This window comes from Rhinatrema bivittatum, chromosome 6 (assembly GCF_901001135.1).
Source record: "Rhinatrema bivittatum chromosome 6, aRhiBiv1.1, whole genome shotgun sequence".
NCBI classification, from domain to species: domain Eukaryota; kingdom Metazoa; phylum Chordata; class Amphibia; order Gymnophiona; family Rhinatrematidae; genus Rhinatrema; species Rhinatrema bivittatum.
This window is the reverse complement of record NC_042620.1, coordinates 181,272,716-181,297,546: the sequence shown is the minus strand read 5'-3', so window position 1 is coordinate 181,297,546 and position 24,831 is coordinate 181,272,716. Positions and strand designations below refer to the sequence as shown.

The window sequence follows — 24,831 nt, the reverse complement described above, 5'->3', positions numbered from 1 at the left end:
TGCTGAAAAAATGACGAGTGAGAACCAAGGTAAAATCATAAAATTGGAAGAGAAAGTAAATTCTATGGAAAAAGTCCAAGGAACTATAATTAAAGCAGAGTTAAATGCTGAAAACGTTTTGAGATGATTGAGAACACATTAAGGTATTCAAACCTACGAGTGGTGAACTTTCCAATGCTGAAACAATTATCTCCGGTAGAAATGCTGAGAGAATATATGCAAGAATGCTTAAAGATTCCCAAAGAGATATTACCGGTTGTTTCAAAGGCCTATTATGTTTACAAGAAGGATATAACACCAGCAGGAGCAGAACAAAACCAATAAAGACAAGAAAATAAATCTTTGAATGCCTCAGAACGATTGGAAATGTCTTTACAGACTGAGATTAAGAATAGGGGTACATTATTAGCAACTTTTCCATTTGAACAGGATAGAAATTTAATTTTGAAATACTTCTTTAGGAATAGAAATGTAAAATACTACGGGCAAAATATTTGGATGTATCCAGATATTGTCGGCTCCACACAGGAGCGGAGAAGAAAGTTCTTGGTAATGAGGCCTGAAGTATTGAATCGTGGGGCCCCAATGGTTTTGAAATACCCCTGTAAATGTTGTTTAAAATTTCAAGGAAACAGATACATATTCAATGAAACAGATTAATTAAGAGGTTTTCTGGATGGGAAGGGTTGAGGGGATAATACATCATGTGATGGCTTATTTCTTTTTGTATGTTTAAAGGTATCGAGCTCCAATATTTCTTGTTAATCTTGGTCCCAATATTTCCTGTGTTTAAGAGATCTATGTTTAATAGTATTTTTCTTTTACTTTATTACCTTAGAGAAATATTGTAAGCTCTCTTATACTTGATATATGATGTAATATATCTGAAATAATGCATAAATAAAAAAAAGAATAGGGCTAGTCTGCCCCCTATGGCTTCTTCCCTTGGACGGGTCGGCTGAATCTCATTGTGGGGTACGGCTGGGGCCTGTACCTGAGCTGGTTCCCCTCTTGTTGTGCTTGTTCCGAAAGGACTGGTTCCTGCCCGTAGGGCGGGGCACTTGATAGTTGCTTCTGTATGGATTGAAGCGCTGTGAACTTCTGCCCCTGGAGGACCTGGGGAAGGGTCGCTGGTTTCTCTTCATCCTATCCTCCGGCAGGCGTGGCAATGGGGACTCGCCCCATTTGTTGGCCAGTTTCTCTAGTTCGCTGCCGAACAGGAGGGATCCTTTGAAGGGCATCCTTGTGAGGCTCGTTTTGGAAGATGTGTCGGTCGACCAGCTTCGGAGCCAGAGTTGCCTCCTGGCCGCCACCGCAGATGATACTCCTCTGGCTGCTATGCGCACTAGGTCGGAAGCAGCGTCCGCAAGGAATGATACTGCTGGTTCCATGACTTCTCCCGAAGTGTTGTTCCTGGTCTGAGATAAGCAGGCACATGTCACCATGGTGCAGCAGGCCGCAATTTGTAGAGACATAGTGGCTACGTTAAATGACTGTTTAAGGATGGATTCCAGACGCCGGTCATGTGCATCCTTGAGTGCTGCTCCTCCCTCCACTGGGATAGTGCTGCGCTTCGAGACCGCGCAGACCATGGCATCAACTCTTGGGCATGCAAGAAGATCTTTGGTTGCCGGATCCAGGGGGTACATGGCTGCCAAAGTTCGTCCCCCTTTGAACGTGGACTCCGGGGCATTCCATTCCAGGTCAATCAGCTGTTGTGCCGCTTGTAACAGAGGGAAATGGCGAGAGGTCTGGCAAAGGCCCTCCAGCAGGGGATTCGGCTTAGGTTCCCCCGAAGTACCTGGGCCCGGGATAGCGAGCTCCGTCAGACATTGGGTGACTAGGTCCGGGAGCTCGTCCTTTGTGAAGAAGCGTCTCATGGTTCGGTGAGGCTCTGTCCCCGGGGGGAGCTCCCCCTCTTCTAGGGGCTCGGCTTCCTCTTCAGCGATGTCCGTGTCCCCATAGGTGGGGCTTCTGGGTAGTGGAAGCCTTTGCCTAGGTCTTGAAGGGCCTGGGGCATAAAGGTCCTCTGGTGGAGAATGTGGCTGATCAGCCAGAGGTTCAGTTTGCATTTGAACAAAGGTGTGAATCCCTTTGAAGAACTCCACTCATGAGATAGATGCTGGATCCAAGCTGAGGGGTGCTGGTTCCCTGGGGTGTCCCGCTGTGATTTGCTAGGTCCAGGGTACCCCTTGAGGAGCTATTACTCGGCCCTGGGTGGGATTGGCCCTGGACTGGATCTCCCAGGACCTCCTCACACTGAGTGCATAGGGCGTTGGCCTCCTCGCTTTGTGTGGCTCTAATGTGGCATGCTGGGCAGAGGCCTTGAGCCTTTATCCCTGTTTCTGGTGGTGCCATGGCTGTCTGCGCGTAAACCCTTATGCGCTCCGATGCGCCTAGGTCGTGCGTATGGGTTGTGCATGCAGTTGTGCGCCCAAGCTGTAGTTATGCGCGCAGCTCGGTAGGCATGCAGGGCGCGCGTATTCTTGTGCGTGCAGCTTTTGTGCACAAGGGTTATGTTCGTGTAAGTCTATGCGCACACGTACTTTGTGCGCCTAGCTAGATTTGTGCGCTCGGGCCGAAGGGAGCGGCGAATGGGGCCAAGATGGCGACGGCGAGCACGTGGGTAATATGGCGACCACCTCAGAGGGTCTCCACGTGGGTAGACCCTTGGAAATAGCAGAGGCCTGGCCCTGCTAGGGCGGATCAACCCGGTGGCACTGGTCTCGGCCAGTGACTTGTGCACCTCCTTGATCCTCAGAGACAGGATTCAAGCTGAAGATTTCTACCTTACCTTGTCTTTGGCGCTTCTCAGTTTCATCTCGGGCGGTCTCCGGCTGCGGGGGAGAGGGCAAATACCTTCACCGCCTCGCTCAAGGGTGTACCCGCTGCCTCTCAGCTGCGCCCGAGGATCAGGGTCTAGGTCCTCGCCGCCATTCGGCCGCCAGACCGAGGCTTACCTCTGAGGGACCACGGAAATCACCTCGGGAATCTCAACTGGGGGAGGGACCCGAGGGTATCATCGCAGGAGAGCGGGGCTCGTCTTCAGGTAGGTTTTTCCTTTTAAATTTTGGTTTTCTTCTTTGAATTTGTTCTAACGCTGTGAGAGCGTGCATATAGTCCCTAACTGCTATGGAGATGGAAAATACTGAAGAGCTGCACTTCCTGCAGGGGTATATGTACTAGGGGCTGACGTCAGATTGAAATCTGATCCATCTCCAACTGCTAACAGGAGTACACTATACCCATTGGTCCTGAGTCCATCTGCTACACGCTAGGAAAAGACTGTTAACCCCAAAAGGCAATATTCCACTTACTAAACAAGAATATGGGAACCCCCTTTCATTCAAACTACCCTTCCAAAAAAAACTGAAAAAATTCCCTAAAATTTTTCAGAAGCCAATATATGTTATATATAAGCAAGTTTGCTTACTATAAACTGTTGTCTCTGTAAATAGCAGGATGAATTAGTCATAGAACATGGGTGAGATCATCTCACAGAACAGACCCTTCTCTCTTAGCTGAAAGTTGAGAGATTTTTTTTTTAAATTGTCCCAGAGCCTAAAAGGAGGTTAAAAGCATAAACCTCCAAGCAGGCCAGCCTCCTGATGAGCAGCACAACCCTGGGAGAGGGGAACAGCCAGCAGCTTCAGAGTCAATGGCTGTGAGCAGGCCACAGAGGAGGGGAGGGGAAGGGCAGAGGAGCACTGGAAGGGGGGGGGCACCCAGGGACCTCTCTTTGTATTTTTTTTCCAGCCGCATGCAGGTAGAAGGTAAGAGGAAGGTGTTATTTGAAATGTTTGCTGTTTTCTGTGATTTTAAGCATTTCTACAAGGAGTTATTACATTGAAATCGCCGGCTCAGTGTGCTGTTGCGGTCAAAAAAAGCAAACAATGTTAGGAATTAAGAAGGGAATGGCATCCCTAGAGCTGCAAACTTGTGCCTATTTATTTGGGAGCTACAATAAAGCACAGCAAGAAGTGTCCTCCAACTATCTCAGCATCAGCAGACCTGCAGCACTGCTGCTACTTTCTGCTACGTTCAGTTTGAATTACTCCTGGGGGAATTCTGCGCTACTGCGGAATGCAGAATTGGCGCAGAATTCCTCCTTCGTGCAGATTTTCTCCCTTACCTCGCACAGTTGCCTTGCGATTTCCTCCCGCACCAGAAAAGGATAAAAAAACCGGAAGCATGACGGGGGCATCGCATCGCATAATTGGCACCCAGGGCCAGAGGAACCACTAGGGTGCCGCGGCAGGCAGCAGAATTTTGAAAGGGCAAAAAGTGCCCTAAATTCTGCCAGCCCTCGCTTCACCATGCCACCCTCCTGACGCCCACCCTGTGGTCCAGTGGAGGGCCCGGGAGCAATCTCCCGCTCCCGGGGGCTTGGCTGCCACTAAGCAAAATGGCGCCGGTGGCTTTTAGCCCCTACCATGTGACCAGGTAGCCCCTGTCACATGGTAGGGGCTAAAGGCCACCGGCACCATTTTGCTTAGTGGCAGCCGAGGCCCCGGGAGTGGCAGATCACTCCCAGGCTCCCACCTGGACCACCAGGTATTTTGTAAGTTTTCTTTTGGGGGGAGTCGTGGCAGCACAAGAGAGAAGGGGGAAAGAGAAAGAAGGGGGGAGGGGGAAGAGAAAGAAGGAGGAAAAAAGAGGAGGAGAAGAGGGCGAGAGAGAGAAGGGAGGGGAACAGAGGAGAGGGGGAAGGGGGACAGACTCAGGTGAAGAGGTTAGCAACAACTGCAGCAGTCCCTGCCGGCTTGGCTCATTTGCCTGCAGCAATCGACACTGCTGGCAGATGAGCCAAGTTGCCAGGGACACTAATTGCACTGAAATGCAGAATAATTTGCAAAAAATAGTGTTATTTTGAAAAATGTGCAGAATTTTTAATTTTTGGTTGCAGAATTTTTAATTTTTTTGCGCAGAATTCCACCAGTAGTTTGAATTCAGCAGCATTAGCATCAGGTTTTTATGCATGAGTGTGCTTCTCAATTGAAAAACAGGCCCAAATATCACACTGACATGCAAATGTACATATATTATTTGCTGTGAATTTTGAAATTCTGCAACCCTGTTAGGTACACAACACATCAAACTTTTGAAAAGGTAATAGTCATGAAAGAAGGAAAACCACTATATTAGAGGAGAGGTGGGAACATGAGGTGGTGGTGATAGGTACTGAAGAAGCAGAAATGGTTGAGGAGGGACCTGAACAATGGTATAAGCTGTGGTAGCAACCCGAAAAATAGCAGCCGGAGATTAGTGTAGGAACAGTTGCAGCAGCGACTAAAGGGCTGCAGGGGCCACAACAGCAGGAAAAGATACTGGAAGGTGTTGCAGGGGAGGGAAAATAATGTCAAATGCCAGTGGCTAAATGCCATTACTGGTACCAGCAATGCTTTCTGATGAACAGTACAGCTCTCAAACTGTAGAGGAAGCAAAGTAACGTGGCAAGCTGGACAACATTTGAATGAAGATGATAGTCAATATATCATTCTTAACATCAAGTTGCAGGAAAAAAAAAAGTGTCAGGGAGACTGCCTGTCATTACTTTTGTTCTGTCTGGAACTAAATGAGTCTTAATCCTAGAGCCACACAAATGATCGACAGATAATACTGCACCTACTTCAAATAATGCCCGTGATCTTCATTTAGAAGAGGGAGTTAAACTGCATACAACAGTCTCTTACTCTTCCATTTGAAAGGCACAGAATGCCAAGGAAATTTTAAAGGTGGTCTGATACAACACAAATTCCACCCCACATCCTCCTGGGGGCGCTGCAGTAGTCACCAAGATGCATCCATAGTCTCAATAGCTTACATTTCAAAAGGAGTTAAAGATACCCTATTGACGAAAGTAATATACTGATGAACTCCACCAATCATATACCATTTTTTTCCCTCACAAATGGAAGAGCAAGCAGACTTTTGTATGCCCTGATGCCGACACCTACTTCAAAACACAGCCCATGTCAGATGCTTCATCAACGTTTGCTCAATTTTTTTTAAATGTTAGATGTTCTACATTGGTCTGGGATATTGTGAAAGAATGAGTCATTAAATCAAATTATACAAATAAATAAATACTTTGTGGTATGGGACTTTCAAATAGGAACATACAGCATCGTATATTTGCCAAAAAACTAACCAGGCACAAAATAGGAGGAAGAAAGTATTGAAAAACAGGAAAAAGCTTTTTCTGATGAAACAGTCAGCTGAAGAGCGATCCAAAAGCATGTCCTCACTCGACAGCAGAAAACTATACTACTACCGTGAGAGCCTACAAAAGGTTCCCTATAAAGCTCTGGAACCATCCTTTGCAACAGCACAAGCCATAAAAATCACATGTTCTATCTGCGTGGGTACATTCTCTCTGTGAAAACAAGCAGTATAAAGTAATTTAAAAAAAAATCCACCCAGCTGGGAAACTACCAACTTTTTCAGTTTCGATTATAGTAAGCAGAGGGTACTTTCCTTTCAGACTGGATTTATCCTTACGTAATTATTAGTACACTGCTATTAACAGGGCTTCATTTGTGGTGGAAGGATCTGGAATGAAGTTCTGCACGTCTTTTCAGACTTTAGAGGTAGAGCAGCAGGGGTGTTCTGCTGCAGCTCCTTCCCTCCAGACAGCCTACAGGGGAAAAGGGGAGAGGATGAGCTTGGAGCAGAAAACAGGCAGCCCTGCCCTCCTGCTCTGCAGGGATTGAAGCAGATATTGCAAAGCACAGAACAGACACAAAAAGGAGTTGAATTAGCACAACTCTGAAAACTGCGAGCAGCAGTGTCAGTCGTTAAGACTTCAACCCTGGCCATGATGATTGGCAGTATTGCTGACAAGTTTCAAACTTATGTTAATTCAACACTCTTTTGTGTCTGTTATCCATAATGGGCATTCTGTCATTTTTTTCTGGGACTTAATGAAGCAGAACAGAGCTGGCAGTGTGAATCAGTTGTGGCTCCCCCACAGAAATGGAATGTGAAGAATGTGTTCGCATGTGTATGAGAAGGTATGTGCAACCGAGGGAGACAGTTCACATCCGTCTCTGGTTCCACCCTCTGACAAAGTTCACACCCAGTCCTGGCCTTGACCCGGATTCCGCCCCACAGTTCCACTTAGTAAGCCCTGGCTAATAATATTAACCATAATACAGAAAAAAAAGATTAATAAGAGGTAGCTCTGTTAGATCCTGTCATAGTAACACTTTAAAGCATTTTACTTATTTTAGCAGATACCATGTATGAATCATTTTTATATCTGTACCACCAAATTGAGAGATCCCAAAATGATATACTTTCAGTGCCTGCTCCTTAGCTTGAAGATACAGAGAACTTGTTTTGTTATAATACTCACACTTGGTGGGGGAACTACACACTCACAAATATAATGTTTTGGTTAGAAAACAAAGGGGCCAATATAATAAAGTGCGCTGAATCTGCCGCGGGTTTGTGTGCATTTGTACACACGTTTTCCCGCACAAAGCCCTATACGGCGATGTAATAAGGGTTTTGTGCACGGGAAAAAAAAAAAAGCACGTACGAACGCGCTTACACACCCACGGTTTTTCTTGATCGAATGCATGCTAACGGCATGCAAAGGAGGTGATTAGCTAATCATAGGCAATGCAGGGAGCTGTGCTAAATGCTAGTGTGGGGGTTTTTAATGCGGGGTTTTTTTTTACCGCCATGGTCAGGGCATGAGTTAAATGTCAGCACCGACTTGGGGGGGGGGGGAGGGGGTGTCTGTCCCATCATCCTGAAAACCACCTAGCTAAGCACCCATCTTAGCATCCGAGTGGCCAGCTTAGCTAGGCACATTTTTGGGCGCCCAATGGCATACATTCACAACCAAGTAAAGCGCCTAGCTACTATTATTGCCACTCGGGCTCTGAGCTAGGCGCTTACTTGGTCGCACCCATGCCATGATCCCTGCAGCCACAGGGGTCTCCCTTCAGTCTCGTTTGTAGCAAAAGGTGCGAACAAAAAAATAAAATACTAAAACATTTCGTACCCAACTCCTCGGGGTGGTGGGTGGGTTTCATGAGGACTACATCCTGCTGTCCTGGGAGAACACCTTTTACAGGTAAGCAACTCTGCTTTCTCCCAGGACAAGCAGGATGGTAGTCCTCACATGTGGGTGATTAGCAAGCTACAGGCTGACTCATATTTGTTTGGACCAACAGCGTACAACTTGTACAACAGGCAGAAGTGGCGTACTGTTGGGAAAAATGAGGCAGCCTGAAAATCACAGCAGATTGGATGTGGAAGGAGTTGGGATTATACTGAGGGGGGATATGATAGAGGTGTTTAAAATCATGAGAGGTCTAGAACGGGTAGATGTGAATCGGTTATTTACTCTTTCGGATAGTAGAAGGACTAGGGGACACTCCATGAAGTTAGCATGGGGCACATTTAAAACTAATCGGAGAAAGTTCTTTTTTACTCAACGCACAATTAAACTCTGGAATTTGTTGCCAGAGAATGTGGTTCGTGCAGTTAGTATAGCTGTGTTTAAAAAAGGATTGGATAAGTTCTTGGAGGAGAAGTCCATTACCTGCTATTAAGTTCACTTAGAGAATAGCCACTGCCATTAGCAATGGTTACATGGAATAGACTTAGTTTTTGGGTACTTGCCAGGTTCTTATGGCCTGGATTGGCCACTGTTGGAAACAGGATGCTGGGCTTGATGGACCCTTGGTCTGACCCAGTATGGCATTTTCTTATGTTCTTATGTTCTTAAGTTCTTCAAGACGGATTGTCCAAAGGCAGAGTCTTGATGTCCTTCCTTGTCCAGGCAGTAATGTGCTGCAAATGTGTGACGAGAACTCCATGTTGCAGCTTTACAGATCTCAGCAATCTGTACTGAATGATAGTGTGCTACCGAGGTTGCCATGGCTCTTACTGAATGCGCTTTCACTCGTCCCTGGAGAGGAAGGCCTGCTTTGTCATAGCAGAATTCAATACAGTCTGCTAGCCAGGGGCAGAGAGTTTGTTTGCCCACTGCAACTCCCAGTTTGTTTTTGTCAAAAGAAACAAAAAGAGTTGGGTGGATTTTCTATGGACTGCAGTGCGGTCAAGATAAAATGCAAGTGCATGTTTACAGTCCAAGGTGTGTAAAACCCTCTCACCCTGGTGAGAGTGAGGCCTTGGGAAAAATGTGGGCAAGACTATAGACTGATTCAAATGAAAGTCAGTAACCACCTTGGGAAGGAATTTAGGGCGAGTACGGAAGATCACTCTGTCATGTAGGAACCTTGTATAGGGTGATTACGTGACAAGTGCTTGTAACTCACTAACCCTTCAAGCAGATGTGATGGCTACTAGGAAAAGAACTTTCCATGTAAGAAACTTAACATCTCAGGAATGCAAAGGCTCAAACTGGGCGCGCATGAGCCTTGTAAGTACTGCATTTAGTTCCCACTCAGTGATTGGTGGCTGTAGAAGGGGCTTAAGCTGTAATAGGCCCCTCATGAAGAGACACAAAGAGGCTGCCTTGTTACAGGGGCATTCCCTACTCCCTTGTGGTGTGCTGAGATGGCACAGAGGTGTACCCTCACCAAGGAAGTCTGGAGACCAGAGTCTGAAAGGTGCCAGAGATAATTTAAGAGAGATGGAGTGGGGCAGGAGACAGGATCTAAACCTTTTTGGGTGCACCACATGGTAAACCTTTTCCACTTAGAAAGATAGGATTTTTGTGTGGAGGGCTTACGTGAAGCTACAAGCACTTGCGAGACATCAGTTGAAAGGTTGTACAGTTGTAGGATCAAGCTTTCAACATCCAGGCAGTGAGGGATAGGGACTGAAGGTTTGGATGGCATAACATGCCCTGGTTCTGAGTTATGAGTGTGGGCACTGTGCCAAGGCGAATGGGTTCTCTGACTGAGAGGCCGAGAAGTATGGGAAGCTACACTTGTCGAGGCCAGTAGAGGGCTATGAGTATCATTGACCCTTTGTCCTGACGTAGCTTCACTAGAGTTTTGGCTATAACGGTATCGGGGGATATGCGTATAGGATGCTTTTGTTCTAGGGGTGAGCGAAGGCGTCCATGGCCAACATGTTCTGTTGTCTATGCAGGGAGCAGAATCAGTCCGCTTTGCGATTCAGTTCGGATGCAAAGAGGTCTATTGTTGGTTGACCCCAGCGTTGGAAGATTCTGGTCTTTACCACTGGATCCAGAGACCACTAGTGGGGATGGAACTGTCTGCAGAAGTGATCTGCTACTATGTTCTGCATGCCTGCCAGGTAAGTAGCCACGAGATACATGAAATGTGCAAGGACCCAGGCCCAGATCTGCATGGCTTCTTGGCATAGGAGATAAGAGCCTGTGCCGCCCTGCTTGTTCAAATACCACATTGCAACTGTGTTGTCTGTTTGTATGAGAACAGTTTTGTGTGAAAGGCAGTCCTTGAACGCATATAGCACATAACGAATAGCTTGAAGCTCTAGGAAGTTGATCTGAAAAGTTGCTTCCAGCTGTGTCCAAGTACCTTGCGTTTTGAGGTCGTTCACATGAGCTCCCCAACCCAAGGTGGATGCGTCTGTCGTCAAAGTTACTTGCGGAACTGGTTGTTGAAAGAATAGACCTGTTAGCAAGTTGGTTTTGTTTGTCCACCAGAGAAGTGAGAGACGTAACTGGTGGGTGACTTGAATCTGGGATGAAAGTGGTTGAATGGCTTGGAGCCACTGAGATTTCAAAGTCCATTGAGTTATTCTCATGGCCAGTCTGGCCATAGGAGTGACGTGGACCATGGAAGCCATGTGTCCCAGCAACTTTAAGAATTGATGGGCGAGATTGTTTTCCTTGTGCACAGAGATACAGCTAGAGTGGAAAGCATGTCTGCGCGGTTGTTGGGCAGGAAAGCCTTTGCCAGTATGGTGTCCAACTCTGCTCCGATGAGAGTCAGGAGGTGAGATGGAGTCAGGAGGTATTTTTGGTAGTTGACAAGAAATCCCAACGAGTGTAGCAGATTGATAGTGAGCTTGAGAACGTCGAGAGCTCCTTGCTTGGATTGGCTCTTGATGAGCCAGTCGTCCAGGTAAGGAAATACGTGTATGTGTTTGTGTAGATGGGGCCGCAGCCACTGCTAGGTACTTTGTAAATACCAGGATTGCCGAGGTGAGTCCGAAAGGCAGAACCCAGTACTGAAAAATGTTGATGTCCCACTAGGAAACGCAGGTACTTGCGGTGTTGTGGGAATATTGGAATGTGAGCGTAAGCATCTTGAAGGTCCAGAGAACAGAGCCAATCTCCTTTTTTGCAGAAGGGGAAGCATGGTGTCCAAGGACACCATCCTGAATTTTCTTTTCGTAGAAATTTGTTGAGATTGTGGAGGTCTAGGATGGGGCGGAAGCCGCCTAATTTCTTTGGAATTAGGAAATAGCAGGAATAGAACCCTCTACCCTGCTGTGCTCAGGGAACAGGTTCCACGGCCCTGGTGCCCTGAAGGGTGGACAGTTCTGACTCTAGAAGACCTGTGTGATCTTTTTGTATCCACAGAGGATTGGGTGGTAAGTCCAGGGGTACCATTAGGAAGTTTAGATGGTATCCCTGGGTTATGGTAGATATAGCCCATTGGTCTGTGGTGATGTTGAGCTAGTTGGTTATGAAATGGTGAATTCGACCTCCTACTGGTGTATCTGATTTTGGATTGGTGGAGCGACTGCTGTGCTTTGGATATGTTTCAAAACCCAGAGGCTGGGCCTGTTTGTGGTGGTGGCTGAGGCTTGGATGTTTTAGGCTGTCAAGGATGGGCTCTCTGAGATGGCCTAGTTGTCCTCACGTGAGATGCAGGTGGGTAGTATCTGCATGGGCGATAAAATGGTTTTCTAGGGTCCCTTCTAGTGGATCATCTTGCAGAAGAAGGGGCCTCCGTAGTTATTATTGATAGTTGCCGCAGGGTCTCATTATGGGCTTTTAACTGAGTCAATGCAGCTTGAATCTGTTCGCCAAAGAGATTTTCACCGGTACATGGTAGATTGGCAAGTTTGTCTTGAACTTCCGGCCTGAGATCAGAGGATTTTAGCCAGGCCCACCTCCTGGCACTGATTCCTGTTGCTGACATGCGAAAGGCTGTTTCAAAGGAATCGTACGCAGCATGAACCTCATGTTTGCCAGCTTCAAAGCCTTTTTATAGGATGGCATCAAGGCTATCCGGTTGCTGTTGTGGAAGAGAGTCGGTTATTTCCTGAACCTGCTTCCAGAGATTCCTTTGATACGGTGTCATATAAAGTTGGTATACAGCTATGCCTGACACCAGCATAGAGCCTTGGAACCTAAGATCGAGGAATTTTTGTTCCTTGTCAGGAGGTGTTGAGGAGTGTGGCCGTAGTCTTCTGGCCTTCTTTTGTGCTGAGTCATCTACCACCGATTGATGGGGCAGTTGTGGTTTTTGAAAACCAGGAATGTGTTGGACAAGATAAGTTGCATCTGTTCTCTTATTCACAGCTGGAACAGCACAAGGATGCTCCCAGAGACGATGTTGCAGATCTACTAGAACTTCATGGACTGATATAGCCATGACTTGCTTTGGGGCATTCACAAACTGGAGAACCTCTAATGTTTTGTGATGTGTGTCCTCCTCTGTAACAAGTTCAGAGGGAATGGTCTCAGACATCACCTTAATAAAATTAACAAAGGAGAGTTCCGCTGGGGAAGATTTTCTTTTTTCATCTGGAGGAGATGGTTCTGATAAGATGCCTTCCGTGGATGTGTTGGTGTCAACATCTTCCCATGTGTCAGAAAAGGTCTCTTGTCGAGCTCCTGAAGGAGAGAAGAAAATTGGTATAGTAGGCCGGGCTGGCACCGATGGATCCTTTGATGGCCTCTATGGAATACATGGTGGCACCAATGCAGGCTTCGGTGGCAGCAGAGGCATAGATAGAAAAAGAGGGCCTCTCGGTCCCGAGAGCCCTGATGGACCAGGCATCAGTGACAGAGGATTGGAATCTGTGCCTTTGTCGTCTGAGGACCCCAGAATGGGAATCGGGGATTTCAGAGGCTTTGCAGGTTGCTTTGGCATTGATGGCCCGGGTTGTGTTGGAAGGGCACCGATGAGTGTATCCAGCCTGGTTAGCAATGGTGCAAATATCGATGGCTCCGGTGCCCGTGCTGGTATGGGGCTGGCATTGATGGCTGTGAATTTTGGGAAAGCATCGCGCACTGCCTGGCGGATAAAACCGACCAGTTTCTCCCTGAAAACTGGTGTAGGCATCGCAGCTACAGGGGGTGGCAGGCTAGGCGGAACTGGCACCTCCACAGGAACCTGTGGGGGCTCAGTACCCGGCACAGATATCAGTGGGGAATGCCTTGTTTTTTTTGGGTGGAGAGGGTGTTAACAGCTCCTCTGCCCGTGTCCTCTTCGCAAGCAGCTCAATAGCCATCGAGGCTGATGCAGTAGCGGTGCCGGCACCGGGAGTAGACTCGCGTCGGTGCCGGTGTCTATGCTTCCCTCGGTGCTTGGTCCTGTCTTTCCCCAGCACAGAGGGAGATGATGTGGATGTCTTAGATGGAGTCAGTGACGGATGGTCACCGCTGCCCTGGTTGTCCCGGGGAGGTTTGACGATTACTTTCTTCGGTGATGACTGGGTGGACATCGATGGAGTCAACTTTATTTTAAACAGTGTCTCCATCTTGTTGAGGGGAGCCCGCCTACTCTTTGGAGTCATATGGGCACAACTTGGGCAGAGAGACATGTGTGATGAGCCAAGGCACAGCACAGAGACATCATGTGGGTCGGTAATAAACATGGTTCGAGGGCAGTCCGGACATTTTCTGAAAACTGTAGCCATAATGGCAGAGGTTGAGGCCCCAAAAACGGTCAATGGCCTGCGGACACCAAAAAAAGGTGAGAGCGGGAATCGACCAGGAAAGTGATTTTTACTCATCGAACGATGGGAAAAATATCCCGATGGGAGACCCCTATGAGGGAATATTTTTCTGAGGTAAATTTTTTATAATTTTTCAGTGAGGAAATTTATGTGAGAATTCTCACAGAGCTAACTGCGAGGCAACTGCAGCGCGGAAAAAAAAAAAAAAAAAGAGTGAAGGGAGACCCCTTTGGCTGCAGGGATCATGGCATGCTGGGCATGCTCAGTGTGCCAGTCAAAAGTTCTAGAAACTTTGACAAAAAGGTTTTCTGTGATAGGGCTCCGTCCAGTGACGTCACCCATACATGAGGACTACATCCTGCTTGTCCTGGGAGAACCAGTCAAATCTCCCCTTTCTGAAGGGAGCGGAGTAATGGGAATCGGGGCCTCCTGGTCACAAAAAACCTCCAAGTGAGAGTTGAATGACAATCACTGATCGCTGATGTTCAGAAGCGACCAATCCACCACTGACAGCTACCCTCAGAAGGGGTAGGTCACCACAGTAAGCAACAAAAGGAGCCCCAGCAAAAAACAGGCCAATGACTACTGCTGCAGGTCCCCAGCCCTGGGCTCCCAGGAGATGTACAGACTCAAAGAACCAAGGCTCTGGTTCAGAGATAAACATGCCAGGGACGGAGAGAGGGGGGGGGGGGGGGGGAAGTCGAAAGACACATCCCTCTTCTTAGGGAGGAGAGGACTTCCAACACTACCCTCCCAGTGTTTACTCCCCTTAGGGTTCGATCAGGAACACAGTCCTAGAACAGTTCTGTGGCTATGGTGCACAACCTGTTGTGCTTGCCACGAGGGAAACTCACCCCTGCCCCCCGGGGCAACTGGAAAAAAAAAAAAAGCTCTCTGTTGTAGAAAACACCTGATCAGTACACAATCAGTGGTTTCCACTTGCTAGAGTATGTGGCTACGCACTGCCAAAAGGCAACTCACAGAATGTGTAATGATGCTTTCCTCTGCCAGTGCTCCCCAGTACTTTGCAGTGCAGGACTAATGAGGAAGATGAGAGCAAGACATGATGGCAGAATCCCAGCTCAGCTGAGAAAGCACAGACAGGGAGAATGCTGCCTGCCATTGCTCGAGACGCTTGGAGTAGATGTCATGCTGTACCTGACCATGCATGCTGCACTCCACTGTCACCGTAACTCACAGTGGAGTGAACAGGAACAACGTGACAACCACTGGTGCACTGGGTATGGTATGTTGTGGGTAGCATTCTATGGTGTCGCCCCCTCAAGTACCTGATAATGTTGCAAGAAGCTGGATACAGCCCTTTAAACTGCATCAGGAATAGCTCACCTTCATTTACCTCATAGAACGACAGCAGCGAAGTCCATGGTGATCGATGATGGCCGTGGCCATGTCCCGCGACATCCTCATCTACTGGTGACCACAGTGGTGACTGTGCCCAAAGCGCCAACACGCTCACCAACGAACAGTCACATCAATGGCCCAAAACGACACGGCACCCAGGGTTTCGACAGCGCTCGATGGAAACAGGATCAGTTTGATGGTATATAATGCATCCCTGATAAAACCCCTGGTGCCCAAAGGCATCGATGGACTGGCACTAGCAAGGCTATGGCTGACAATAGCCTTGCTAGAGCATGAACCCAGGTGGGGTCTCTGATGCCCCCCCCCCGATCCCAACAACTCAGGGTCCCAAGATCATTGTCATCTATGGTGCTCAATAGCCGTAGCCCATGATGGGACAGCACGGTGCAACACAGTGCCCCATTGGGACACAGACAACGAGCCTCGAGGGCACCGAACTGCTGTGCCTGGATGCCATAAATAGATGGAGACGCCAGCACTCAATCCATCCAAGGCTGAAATCCCAGTTGCCCAAGGACTTCAGTGCACTTGAGAGCTCTAAATAGCCCCAATGAACGATGCCTTGAGGTCGACCAGGGCGCTCAACGGCGATCCCAGTGACTCGTTTGTGGTGCTCGATATAGTCGAGAGCAGCAACGAAAGGCATCGATGCCAACACGCCCGATGGCCTCTGACTGCCCTGCACTTCAATGGCTTTGAATGTACTGATGGTATTGGGGCAGCTCTGCATTGCAGTGGCATCGAGGGCTGCCATGGCATAAAGGCCATGCACTGCGACAGCATCAAGGGTGGCCACGCATGCACCTCGATGGAATCTAGGGAGTCTGTGGTACTGTTGGCACTGCAAGTATCAATGACATCGACGTAGAGGTCGGCCCTGAGGGCACAGAGGGGGAACCATGGCGCTCAATGGCAGACCTGGTTCCTGATGCTAGAGGTTGATGCTGCTATTCTTCCACATCGAGGCCCAAAGCATAGATGTCTCCAGTGCATCGCGACTCCATGTCCACTGATGCCTATGGCACAGACGACTCTTACAGTATTGAGGGTGCTTACGCACCTCAATGACATCGAGGGTGACCTGGGTGACTATGGTGCTCAATGGCAAACCTTGTCCCCGACGTGGTCCTGACATTGATGAGTCATTACAGTGCGCTGGCCACAGATGTGCATGGGCAATTGTTACTGGGCATGGCACCAAAAGTGCGGCAGCAAGCTGCTTGCCCAGGTTCCTGCTCACCCTCTCTCCCAGGGAGACTGCACTGCCATTGCCTTACAGGACCCCCTGGTCTTCGGTGGTTCAAACTTCAGATGGAGTCTGCAGAAAAGGAGGTGGCAGCCATACGAAGAACTGTTGACTTCCTTCTGCAGGCTGGAAGAGAAGATTGTGACATGAAGGTGAGGGGCAGGGGAAGGAGAAGAGAGAGGACGTGATTGTGCTTTGAGGGGGTAAAAAGTTATTTACACAGGCTAATTTGTCCCAAGCCCACATCACTCTAGAGAAGCCCTATGCTGCTGGGCTTCATGGAGAAGCTAGAGCTTGAATATTTTAGTTGGCTCTAAACATTTCAAAATAAATGTTTTCCCAGTGCTGTCAAAGAGGGACTCCACACTCTGAAGGCCATGAGTCTGAGGTACGAGCTCTCAGTATGACCCTCTGGAATGCTAAAAAACAATGGCTTAATTTGAGCGGGAATGCCAGGAATGCAGTTGTGACACTGTTTTTAATGTTTAAGAGGCAGCACAGCAGGGGTGTTCTTCTCCAGCCCCTCCCCTTCAAGCAGTCTGCAGGGAAGGAGACAGGAGGTGAGCCAGTACAAAGAGAAGAAAAAAGCTACTCTACTCTCTAATCCAGGCCCACACACACACACACACACTTCTCCTCCTGTATTGCAGGAAACAGAAGGGGAAGGGGGTGATACTGAAGCAGACATTGCAGAGCAAACAGACACAAAAAGGGTTTGAAGCAGCACAAGTTTGAAACTTGTGAGCAGTAGTGCCAATTATCAAGGCTTTAACCCTGGCCTTGACGAATGCATTGCTGCTCAGTTTTCAAACTTGTGCTAATTCAACCACATAACAGAGGGCTTAATTTCTGGCAGAACTATGCAGAATGGCATTCTGCTACCGTTTTTCTAGAACCCAATAATCTTTATTAAGACTTGTGAATCGCTTAATGTAAATCTAAGCGATGTACAAAAGAACAAGCATAGAAGTGGAGACTCCCAAAACAATGACACATAAAACATAAGTCTCTATATCAAATCTTAAGTGTTACTCTGTTCTTAAACCCCTGTGGCACTCTGTGGAAAAAGACCAGAGCATGGATCATTTATGGCTTCTCAGGGAAAAACAGTGTTGCTTAACCTGAGACAAGGGCAGACAGGATGCTTTCATTTTTGGGCAATTCCTTAGCATAATTTAGGAGGCCAAGGTAAAAAAAACCAAAACAAAATAAAAAAAAACAACAACAAGGGGTGAATGCCTGTCTACCCCTCTGCTTTTGCCATTCCCGAGCATGTTGGCAATCACACCATTATCCCAGGCTCTACTGCTGGTGACCGCACTGGTGAGGGCAAAAGGGCCAAGAGAGTGGGGAAAGGGGAAGTAAGTGAAGGGATCAGAGGGAAGAGAAGGAGAGAGTGATGGGATGTGGGAGAACAAGAGAATGAAGAGATTGGAGAGGTTCTGGGCTGTGTGGGGGAGGGGGAAGAGTAAGTCAGGTGATTAAAGATGCTGCAGGGGATTGGAACAATTATGAGATGTGAGTGAAATGAAAGCATGGGGAACAGACTGTGAGAAAAGTAATCAGAAGGGGTGAAGAAAGAGGGGAAGAGAGAGGACTGGGTGTGGTGGGGGAAAGAGAGTGTAAGTGAAGAGAGCATGTTAAATTTTTTTCTTCCTTCCACACCCAAGGCGGCAAACAGCAGGCCCCAAAAGAAGACTGAGGACAGTGCACACTAGTCTGCTCTCTGCCCAGCTGATTCTGACTTAAAGAGCAGGCCTCTTCTTTACTGGCCAAGGAATATAGCTACTGGACAGGGTGATTTTCCAGGGAGAGGAGCAGCTCAAGGAATAAAGGGTTAGGACCACTGCTGAATTTATGAGAGGGATCTGGGGACGAAGGATCAGGATCACCAGGAAAGAGAGGAGGGGTTTAAAAGAGAGAACCCCATTCTCTCTGCCTTCTCCTCCTTACCTCTAATCTTGCATCCCCAACCTCCAAGCTGTCCTTTGTCTACCACAAATGTGTGTTAAAAGTGCTCACACCCACCCTTTAATACAGGTCACACCTGGTCATGGCCCCGCCCATCTCCCTTCCTTTAGACTACAAATTAAGGCCTGAACATAAGTACGATCACATTTTCTTATCTAGCTATATCCATACCTTAATCAATATTTCTGAGGATTGCAGAGGTCAGCAATCCGAAGATTTTATCACCGTGAAGTTGCAGTTAATGAACTGCAAACTACAGCAAAGGGTGCACAACAGTAGGTTGCCAACTTTCAACTATGAAAATTCTGAACACTGGATGCGCAGAGTAAAATGTTTTGGCTATGGTGTCCTTCCACTTCCACACAGGACTATTCTTCTCTCTCCACCCCCTATTTCGGGAAATATGCATTTGTTTAAAGGGGAATCAAAAATACTTATTTATCAGGTCAAACATTTTATAACAACTCAGTGTAAATGTAGCAATTTAAAAAAAAAAAAATCTTTGGTCTGGATGGGTGTTATCTATTTATTGAACTTCCAAACTGTGTGCAAATACATTTTCTTCAGAATATGTTATGTATTTGCAAAAAAATCTGTACAGGCCATTATATTTTTACCATTCTGCAGTCTAAAAGAAAACCGCAAAGTGTTTGAATATCCTCTGTGGCATAGTTAGGTTCATTATTATATAGAGGAAACAGTTTGGCACTATGAAGACACTGTCAAAATCTCCTGTGACATACAATATCTCATATATAGCCTTGTCACAACACATATATATATCACTGAGTTTCCTTAAACTATGGCCTGATCTTGCTTGAACAGGCCCTAGGTTAAGGAGCCTGTTGTAAAACGCTCCTTGAGGCCTCTGAATTAAAAGAACTACAAAAGTCTCTGGCTGAGACTAGGGAAAATGTTTCCTATTCAACAAATTCAAGAAAAGCAAGTTTGCTTACTGTAAATATGGTGGGATGAATTAGCCATGCTGTCTGGGAGCGTGCATGCGACCAGGAGTAGGCAGAGTTTTGACTCTGTGCGGTCGTCTTCCCCCACAATTCCCCTCTTCTCCTCAGTCTCTTTGTAGCCAAGCGAGAGGTAATAATTAAGTGTCCTGCTTGGGACTGTCTAGGGAGGAGGGAGGGTCACATGGCTAATTCATCCTGCTATCTACGAAAAAACTGTTTACGGTAAGTAAACTTGCTTTTTCCCATGCTTGCTGGGAGTCCCAAGCTCCCAGGTTGTGTCCATTTAGTATGTTTTTGAAGGTCAGGACACCAACCCTTAAAAATAATAGACAGTCTCATCGGTTTTGAAGGGTTGACAAGACTGCTGTGCCCAGCGCTGCATCAGAGGTCACTTGCTGTTGTAGACAATAGTGTGACGTGAAGGTATGGATGGAGGACCAAGTTGCCGCTTTGCAGATGTCTAGTAATGGAACCCAGTTCAAGTGGGCAACTGATGCTGCGGTGGCGCGTATTTAGTGCGCTTGAGGCTTCTTGTGAAGTTTGATTGTCTGTTTATTATTACAGAACTGAATGCTTTGGGATAACCAACTGGCGATGGTTCTCTTAGAGACAGGTTGACCAGGATCATTTGGATTAAAAGGAAAGAGAGCTGAGAAGGTCTGGCAGGAGATTGAATTCTTTGTTTATAGTAAGCCAGAGCCTGTTTACAGTCCAGCGAGTGGAGAAGTTTTACTTGTTCACTGTGATGAGGCTTTGGCATGAAGATAGGCAGAGTGATGGTTTGATTGAGATGAAAGGCGGAGACCACCTTGGGAAGGAAGGTGGGATGAAGACGAAGGGTAACCTTATCATGGTAAAATTCTAAGTAAGGAGAGTAGTGAACTAAGGCTTGTAATTCACTTACTCTCCTAGCTGATGTGATGGCCTCCAGGAATACTGTTTTCCATGTCAGATATGTAATGTGTAATGTGGCTTGTGTCTAAGGGTTCAAAGGGAGGCATGCTGCTCTAAGAGGAGGCATGCTGCTCTAAGATGATGTTCAGGTCCCATGGTACAGGTGGCTTTGTATGCCACCTGTACCATGGGACCTGAACATCCCCATGGGCTGCCACCTGTACCATGGGGAACATCCCCATAGTCCCCAAGCGGTCGGAGGTGGAGCATGCCTCATGAATCTGGAGATTAAAGGATGGTGAGAAATGGGAAGGCCATTATGAGAGAACAGCAATGATATGTACCCGAACTGACGTGGTAGCCAAACCCGCTGGTAAAGTGTGTGAAGATACTCCAGCAGTTGGGTGGCGGCAGAGATGAATGGATTTAGGTTCCATGGCTTACACCATGTCTCATAGCGATGCCATTTGCCAGTATAGTTACGTCTCGTTGAAGGCTTCCTTGATGCGATAAGGATATCTTCTCTTTGTGAAGGTAGGCTGAGTTGGTTTAATATTTGCCTTTCAATCTCCACGCCGTCAGATGGAGGGATTGAAGCATTGGATGGAGGAGGGAGCTTCCTTCCTGTGTTAACAGTTGTGAATGGTTTTCTAGAGGAATCGGTAGGCGTATGGAAAGTCTCATGAGATAAGCATACCATGGTTGTCTCGGCCATGCTGGAGCTATGAGGATCATGTCCGCTATGTCTTGAATACATTTCTGAATTGTCCTTGATATTAGCAGAATGGGAGGGTAGGCATATAGTAAGCCTCCCGTTCATGGAATGAAGGCGGCATCTGGGGCGTTCCGAAGATTGCTGGGGTAGATAGAGCAAAATATCTGTGCTTGGCGAAGAGGTCGATTGTCAGGAAGCCCCACTGTTGGAATATATTGTGGGAGACTTCTCGATTTAAAGTCCATTCGTGTGGGTGAAAAACCCTGCTTAGGCGATCTGCCATTATGGTGTCTAGACCTGGTAGGTAAGTAGCTTGGAGGGATATCCTGGCTGCTGTCATCCAATGGAGTATTCGAAGTGCTTCTCGACAGTGTCCATGAACTGGACCCTCCTTCTTTGTTCATGTAAAACATGGCGACTTGGTTGTCGGTGTACACCATGAGACGTTTACCTTGGACCTGAGAAGAGAAGGTTTGAAGAGCCTTCCAGATTGCATGTAATTCCAGGAAATTGATTTGGTACGTAGATTCTTGTGGAGACCAAAATCCCTGAGTTTTGAGATCGTCGAGATGGGCTCCCAAACCTTTTCTGGAGGCATCCGTCATGAGTGTTAGTTGATGAGGGGACATCCGGAAGGGAGCTCCTGAGAATAGGTTTGTGCGAGAGAGCCACCATTGAATGTCTGCTTTCATTGGTTTGGTGAGTTGAACTCTGGAGTTGAGGGGCTGCAGGAACTGAGACCATTGAGTTTTGAGGCCCCATTGTAAACAACACATGTGCAGTCTCCTGTGGGAAACTACATGGATAGCTGCCGCCATGTGACCCAACAGCTGAAGAACTTGGCTAATTCAGCCCTATCGACGGGAAAATATAATTCCATCATAATAGTTAATCATACTGATAAAAAAAACAATATCCCCTCACCAAATACAAAATAAGTGACCCCAAATTAGAAAGAGTAAATGGAGACAAACACTGACCTGGAAACCCCAAAAAGCTAGATTCTGCCTGCAGTATAACACCAGAGAAATAAAACATTTTCCCTGTACTAAAAAAAAAAAATATTAATATTCAGAGGCACATTTCCTAAAAATGAGAGAAAACCAAATTCTTCCCACTTTCTATCTCAGAAAAACAGAAGCAATAGCAGTCTCCCTCTCCTACGTTCCCAGTCCCCAGCAATCATGCCCCCTAGATACCTCTCCCCTCCCAGTCCCCTCTCCCTTCGCAGTTCTTAGACTCATATGCGGTGGAATAATGCAAAATAGAAACATCACCATTCCTCATAAAACAAAATCAAGAAATATAAATCAAAGTAAACCATACTAAAAGAAAGTATTTCAAAACAGATGATAAATACAGCATCTAATAAATAGTAAGGATAAAAACTTTAAGCATTTCCCAAACATCAAATACACAACAATTAAAACAAAGGATATAAAAAAAAAAAAAAAAGTTCCCCCCTCCATACATGGGAACATTTGATTTCCTGTCACCTTGAAATTGTCCTGTATTAGTGGAGAGGTTATTGAGGCAGGAAAAGAAGGAATGCACAAACTTTTCTCACTCATATACAGAAGTTCATTCACACAACAGGCATCCTTCTACCCTTTCCTCACTCCCCTTCCTTTTTATTCACTTAGTCACTCACACCTCATCCCATCCCTCTCAGTCATTCACCCCTCCCTCCCTCCCTCCCATCTGTCACTCACCACCTTCCCTGCCCCCTCAATGACTCACCAACCTCATCCTCAGAAGGCATTCGGCATGAGAGGCTTCTTAGAAAAATGAAGAAGTCATGGGATAGGAGGTGATGTCCTTTTGTGGACTGCAAGTTGGCTAAAAGACAGGAAACAGAGAGTAGGATTAAATGGTCAGTTTTCACAGTGGAAAAAGGTAAACAGAGGAGTGCCTCAGGGATCTGTACTTGGACTGGGGGAATTCTGCGCTATTGCAGAGCACATAATTCCTTCCCCCCACCCCCAATTCTGCACAGAAAATGGCAGAAGAGACTGGCATACCACAGAGAACGTGCCATTCATGGTGAAGATGAAGGCTCTGGTGAGAAGTGTTTGTGAAAGAGGGGGGGAGGAGGGTGGGGAGTGAGCGAAGAGGGGGAGAGACAGGCTGGAGGGGGGGGGGGGTAAGCAGGGCAGTGAATAGGTGGGAGTGGGGGATACCACAGAGCAGGGGGGGGGAGGGAGTGCTTGAGTGTGGGTGCCAGAGAGAGGGAGTCTATATGAGGAGATTGTGAAAGAGTGTGTGCACGAAAGAGAATGGGAGCTGGTGTGTATGAAAAAGGGATGTGTATGTAAGGGTGCTAGCCTGTGTGAAGGGATTGTGTATGTGTGAGAGGGAGCCTGTGAGAAGGGGTGCATGAGAGAGAAACATAGGTAGCCTGCGTGAGGATGTATGCATGAGAGAGAAAGGGAGCTTGTGAGGGTGTGAATGCAAGAGAGAGGGACCCTGTATGAAGGGATTTGTGTGCGCGAGAGTGAGGAAGCCTGTATGAGGGGCAGTACTGATAACGGGTCAAACTCTGGGAGTGGCGACAAAGTGGAAGGGGTTGAGCCTAAAGGTGGAGGGGAGAGACACTGGCAAGTGGAGGAGTTGGGGCCTGAGAGGGCAATGGGGCCAGGGAAGTAGGGAGAGAGTGTGGAAAGGACACTGTCAGTGAATTAATAGGGAAATTCTGCTCAAAATATTTAAAATTCTGCATCATTAAGTATTAACTTTTTCTGCATTAAAACATAATTACTTACAGACTGTCAAGTAAATCGTGTTATTTTGACCAATATAAAGTTTGCAGAATTCCCCCAGGAGTGGTACTTGGACAGGTGCTATTTAATATATTTATAAATGATCTGGAAAGGGATATAAAGAGTGAGGTGATCAAATTTGCAGATGACAAAAGTAGTTAAATCTTAAGCAGATTGTCATGAATTGCAGGAGGACCTTACGAGACTGTCATGAATTGCAGGAGGACCTTACGAGACAGAAAGATTGGGCTTCCAAATTGCAAATGAAATTTAACATGGACAAGTGCAAAGTGATGCATATAGGGAAAACTGACCTTTGTTGTAGTTACACAATGTTAGCTTCTATCTTAGGAGTTACCACCCAGGAAAGAGATTAAGGCGTCATATTGGTCAATACATTGAAATCATGGCTCAGTATGCTGTGGCGATCAAAAAAGGAAAGCGGAATGTTAGGAATTATTAGGAAGGGAATGCCAAATAAAATGGAGGATGTCATAATGTCTCTGTATCACTCCACAGTGAGAAACAAAAGAATAGATGCCTGGAACTTTTTCAATGTTTATTAAAACAGAGACGTATATTAAAAACTTGCCCGACTCTGGCCGAGTTTCGCGGCTCACACAGCCGCTGCCTCAGGGGCTTCAACACTTCAATAGCTGCCAAAAAGCATTAATTTGTGTAAAATCTTCCAACATGCAACCATTAGTTATCAGCAGTGCATTGAACCACTCTCGCACCGACGTGCAGCATGTAGTCTCTGCTTCTAGAAGCAGGCATCTATTCTTTTGTTTCTCCTGACGGCTATCATAGATCGCCTACCTCTGTGTTTTCTTGGATCACTCCACAGTGAGGCTGCACTTTGAATACTGTGTGCAATTCTGGTCAACGCATCTCAAAAAGAACATAGCTGCACTGGAGAAATTGCACAGAAGGGCAACCAAAATAAGGGGCATGGAACGGGTGCCCTATGAGGAAAGGCTAAAGAAGTTAAGGCTGTTCAGTTTGGAGAAGAGAATGAGGGGGGTATGATAGAGGTCTACAAAATAATGAAAGGACATGAAAAAGTTA

General features: G+C 46.9%; 2 protein-coding genes across 9 annotated transcripts in view; one reads left to right on the top strand and one right to left on the bottom strand.

Moving 5' to 3' along the window:
• Positions 1 to 24,831, bottom strand: part of CFLAR (CASP8 and FADD like apoptosis regulator) — a 143,025-nt gene that overhangs the window by 114,988 nt on the left and 3,206 nt on the right. For 3 of the 8 annotated variants that reach the window (XM_029606231.1, XM_029606228.1, XM_029606235.1), the window contains exon 2: positions 22,749 to 22,843. The exons of 2 other annotated variants lie outside the window; for them this stretch is intronic. The gene's annotated coding sequence lies outside the window, so the exon portion shown is untranslated. Of the gene's footprint in view, positions 1 to 6,501; positions 6,617 to 18,412; positions 18,442 to 22,744; positions 22,844 to 24,831 lie in introns of those variants that run through there. 3 more of the 8 variants (XM_029606229.1, XM_029606233.1, XM_029606234.1) reach the window with 3 other exon arrangements.
• The window catches only part of NDUFB3 (NADH:ubiquinone oxidoreductase subunit B3), a 34,177-nt gene continuing 28,002 nt past the window's right edge, over positions 18,657 to 24,831 (top strand). The window contains exon 1 of the mRNA XM_029606237.1: positions 18,657 to 18,705. Coding sequence (XP_029462097.1) covers positions 18,672 to 18,705 — 34 coding nt within the window. The 5' untranslated portion in view covers positions 18,657 to 18,671. The remainder of the gene's footprint in view (positions 18,706 to 24,831) is intronic.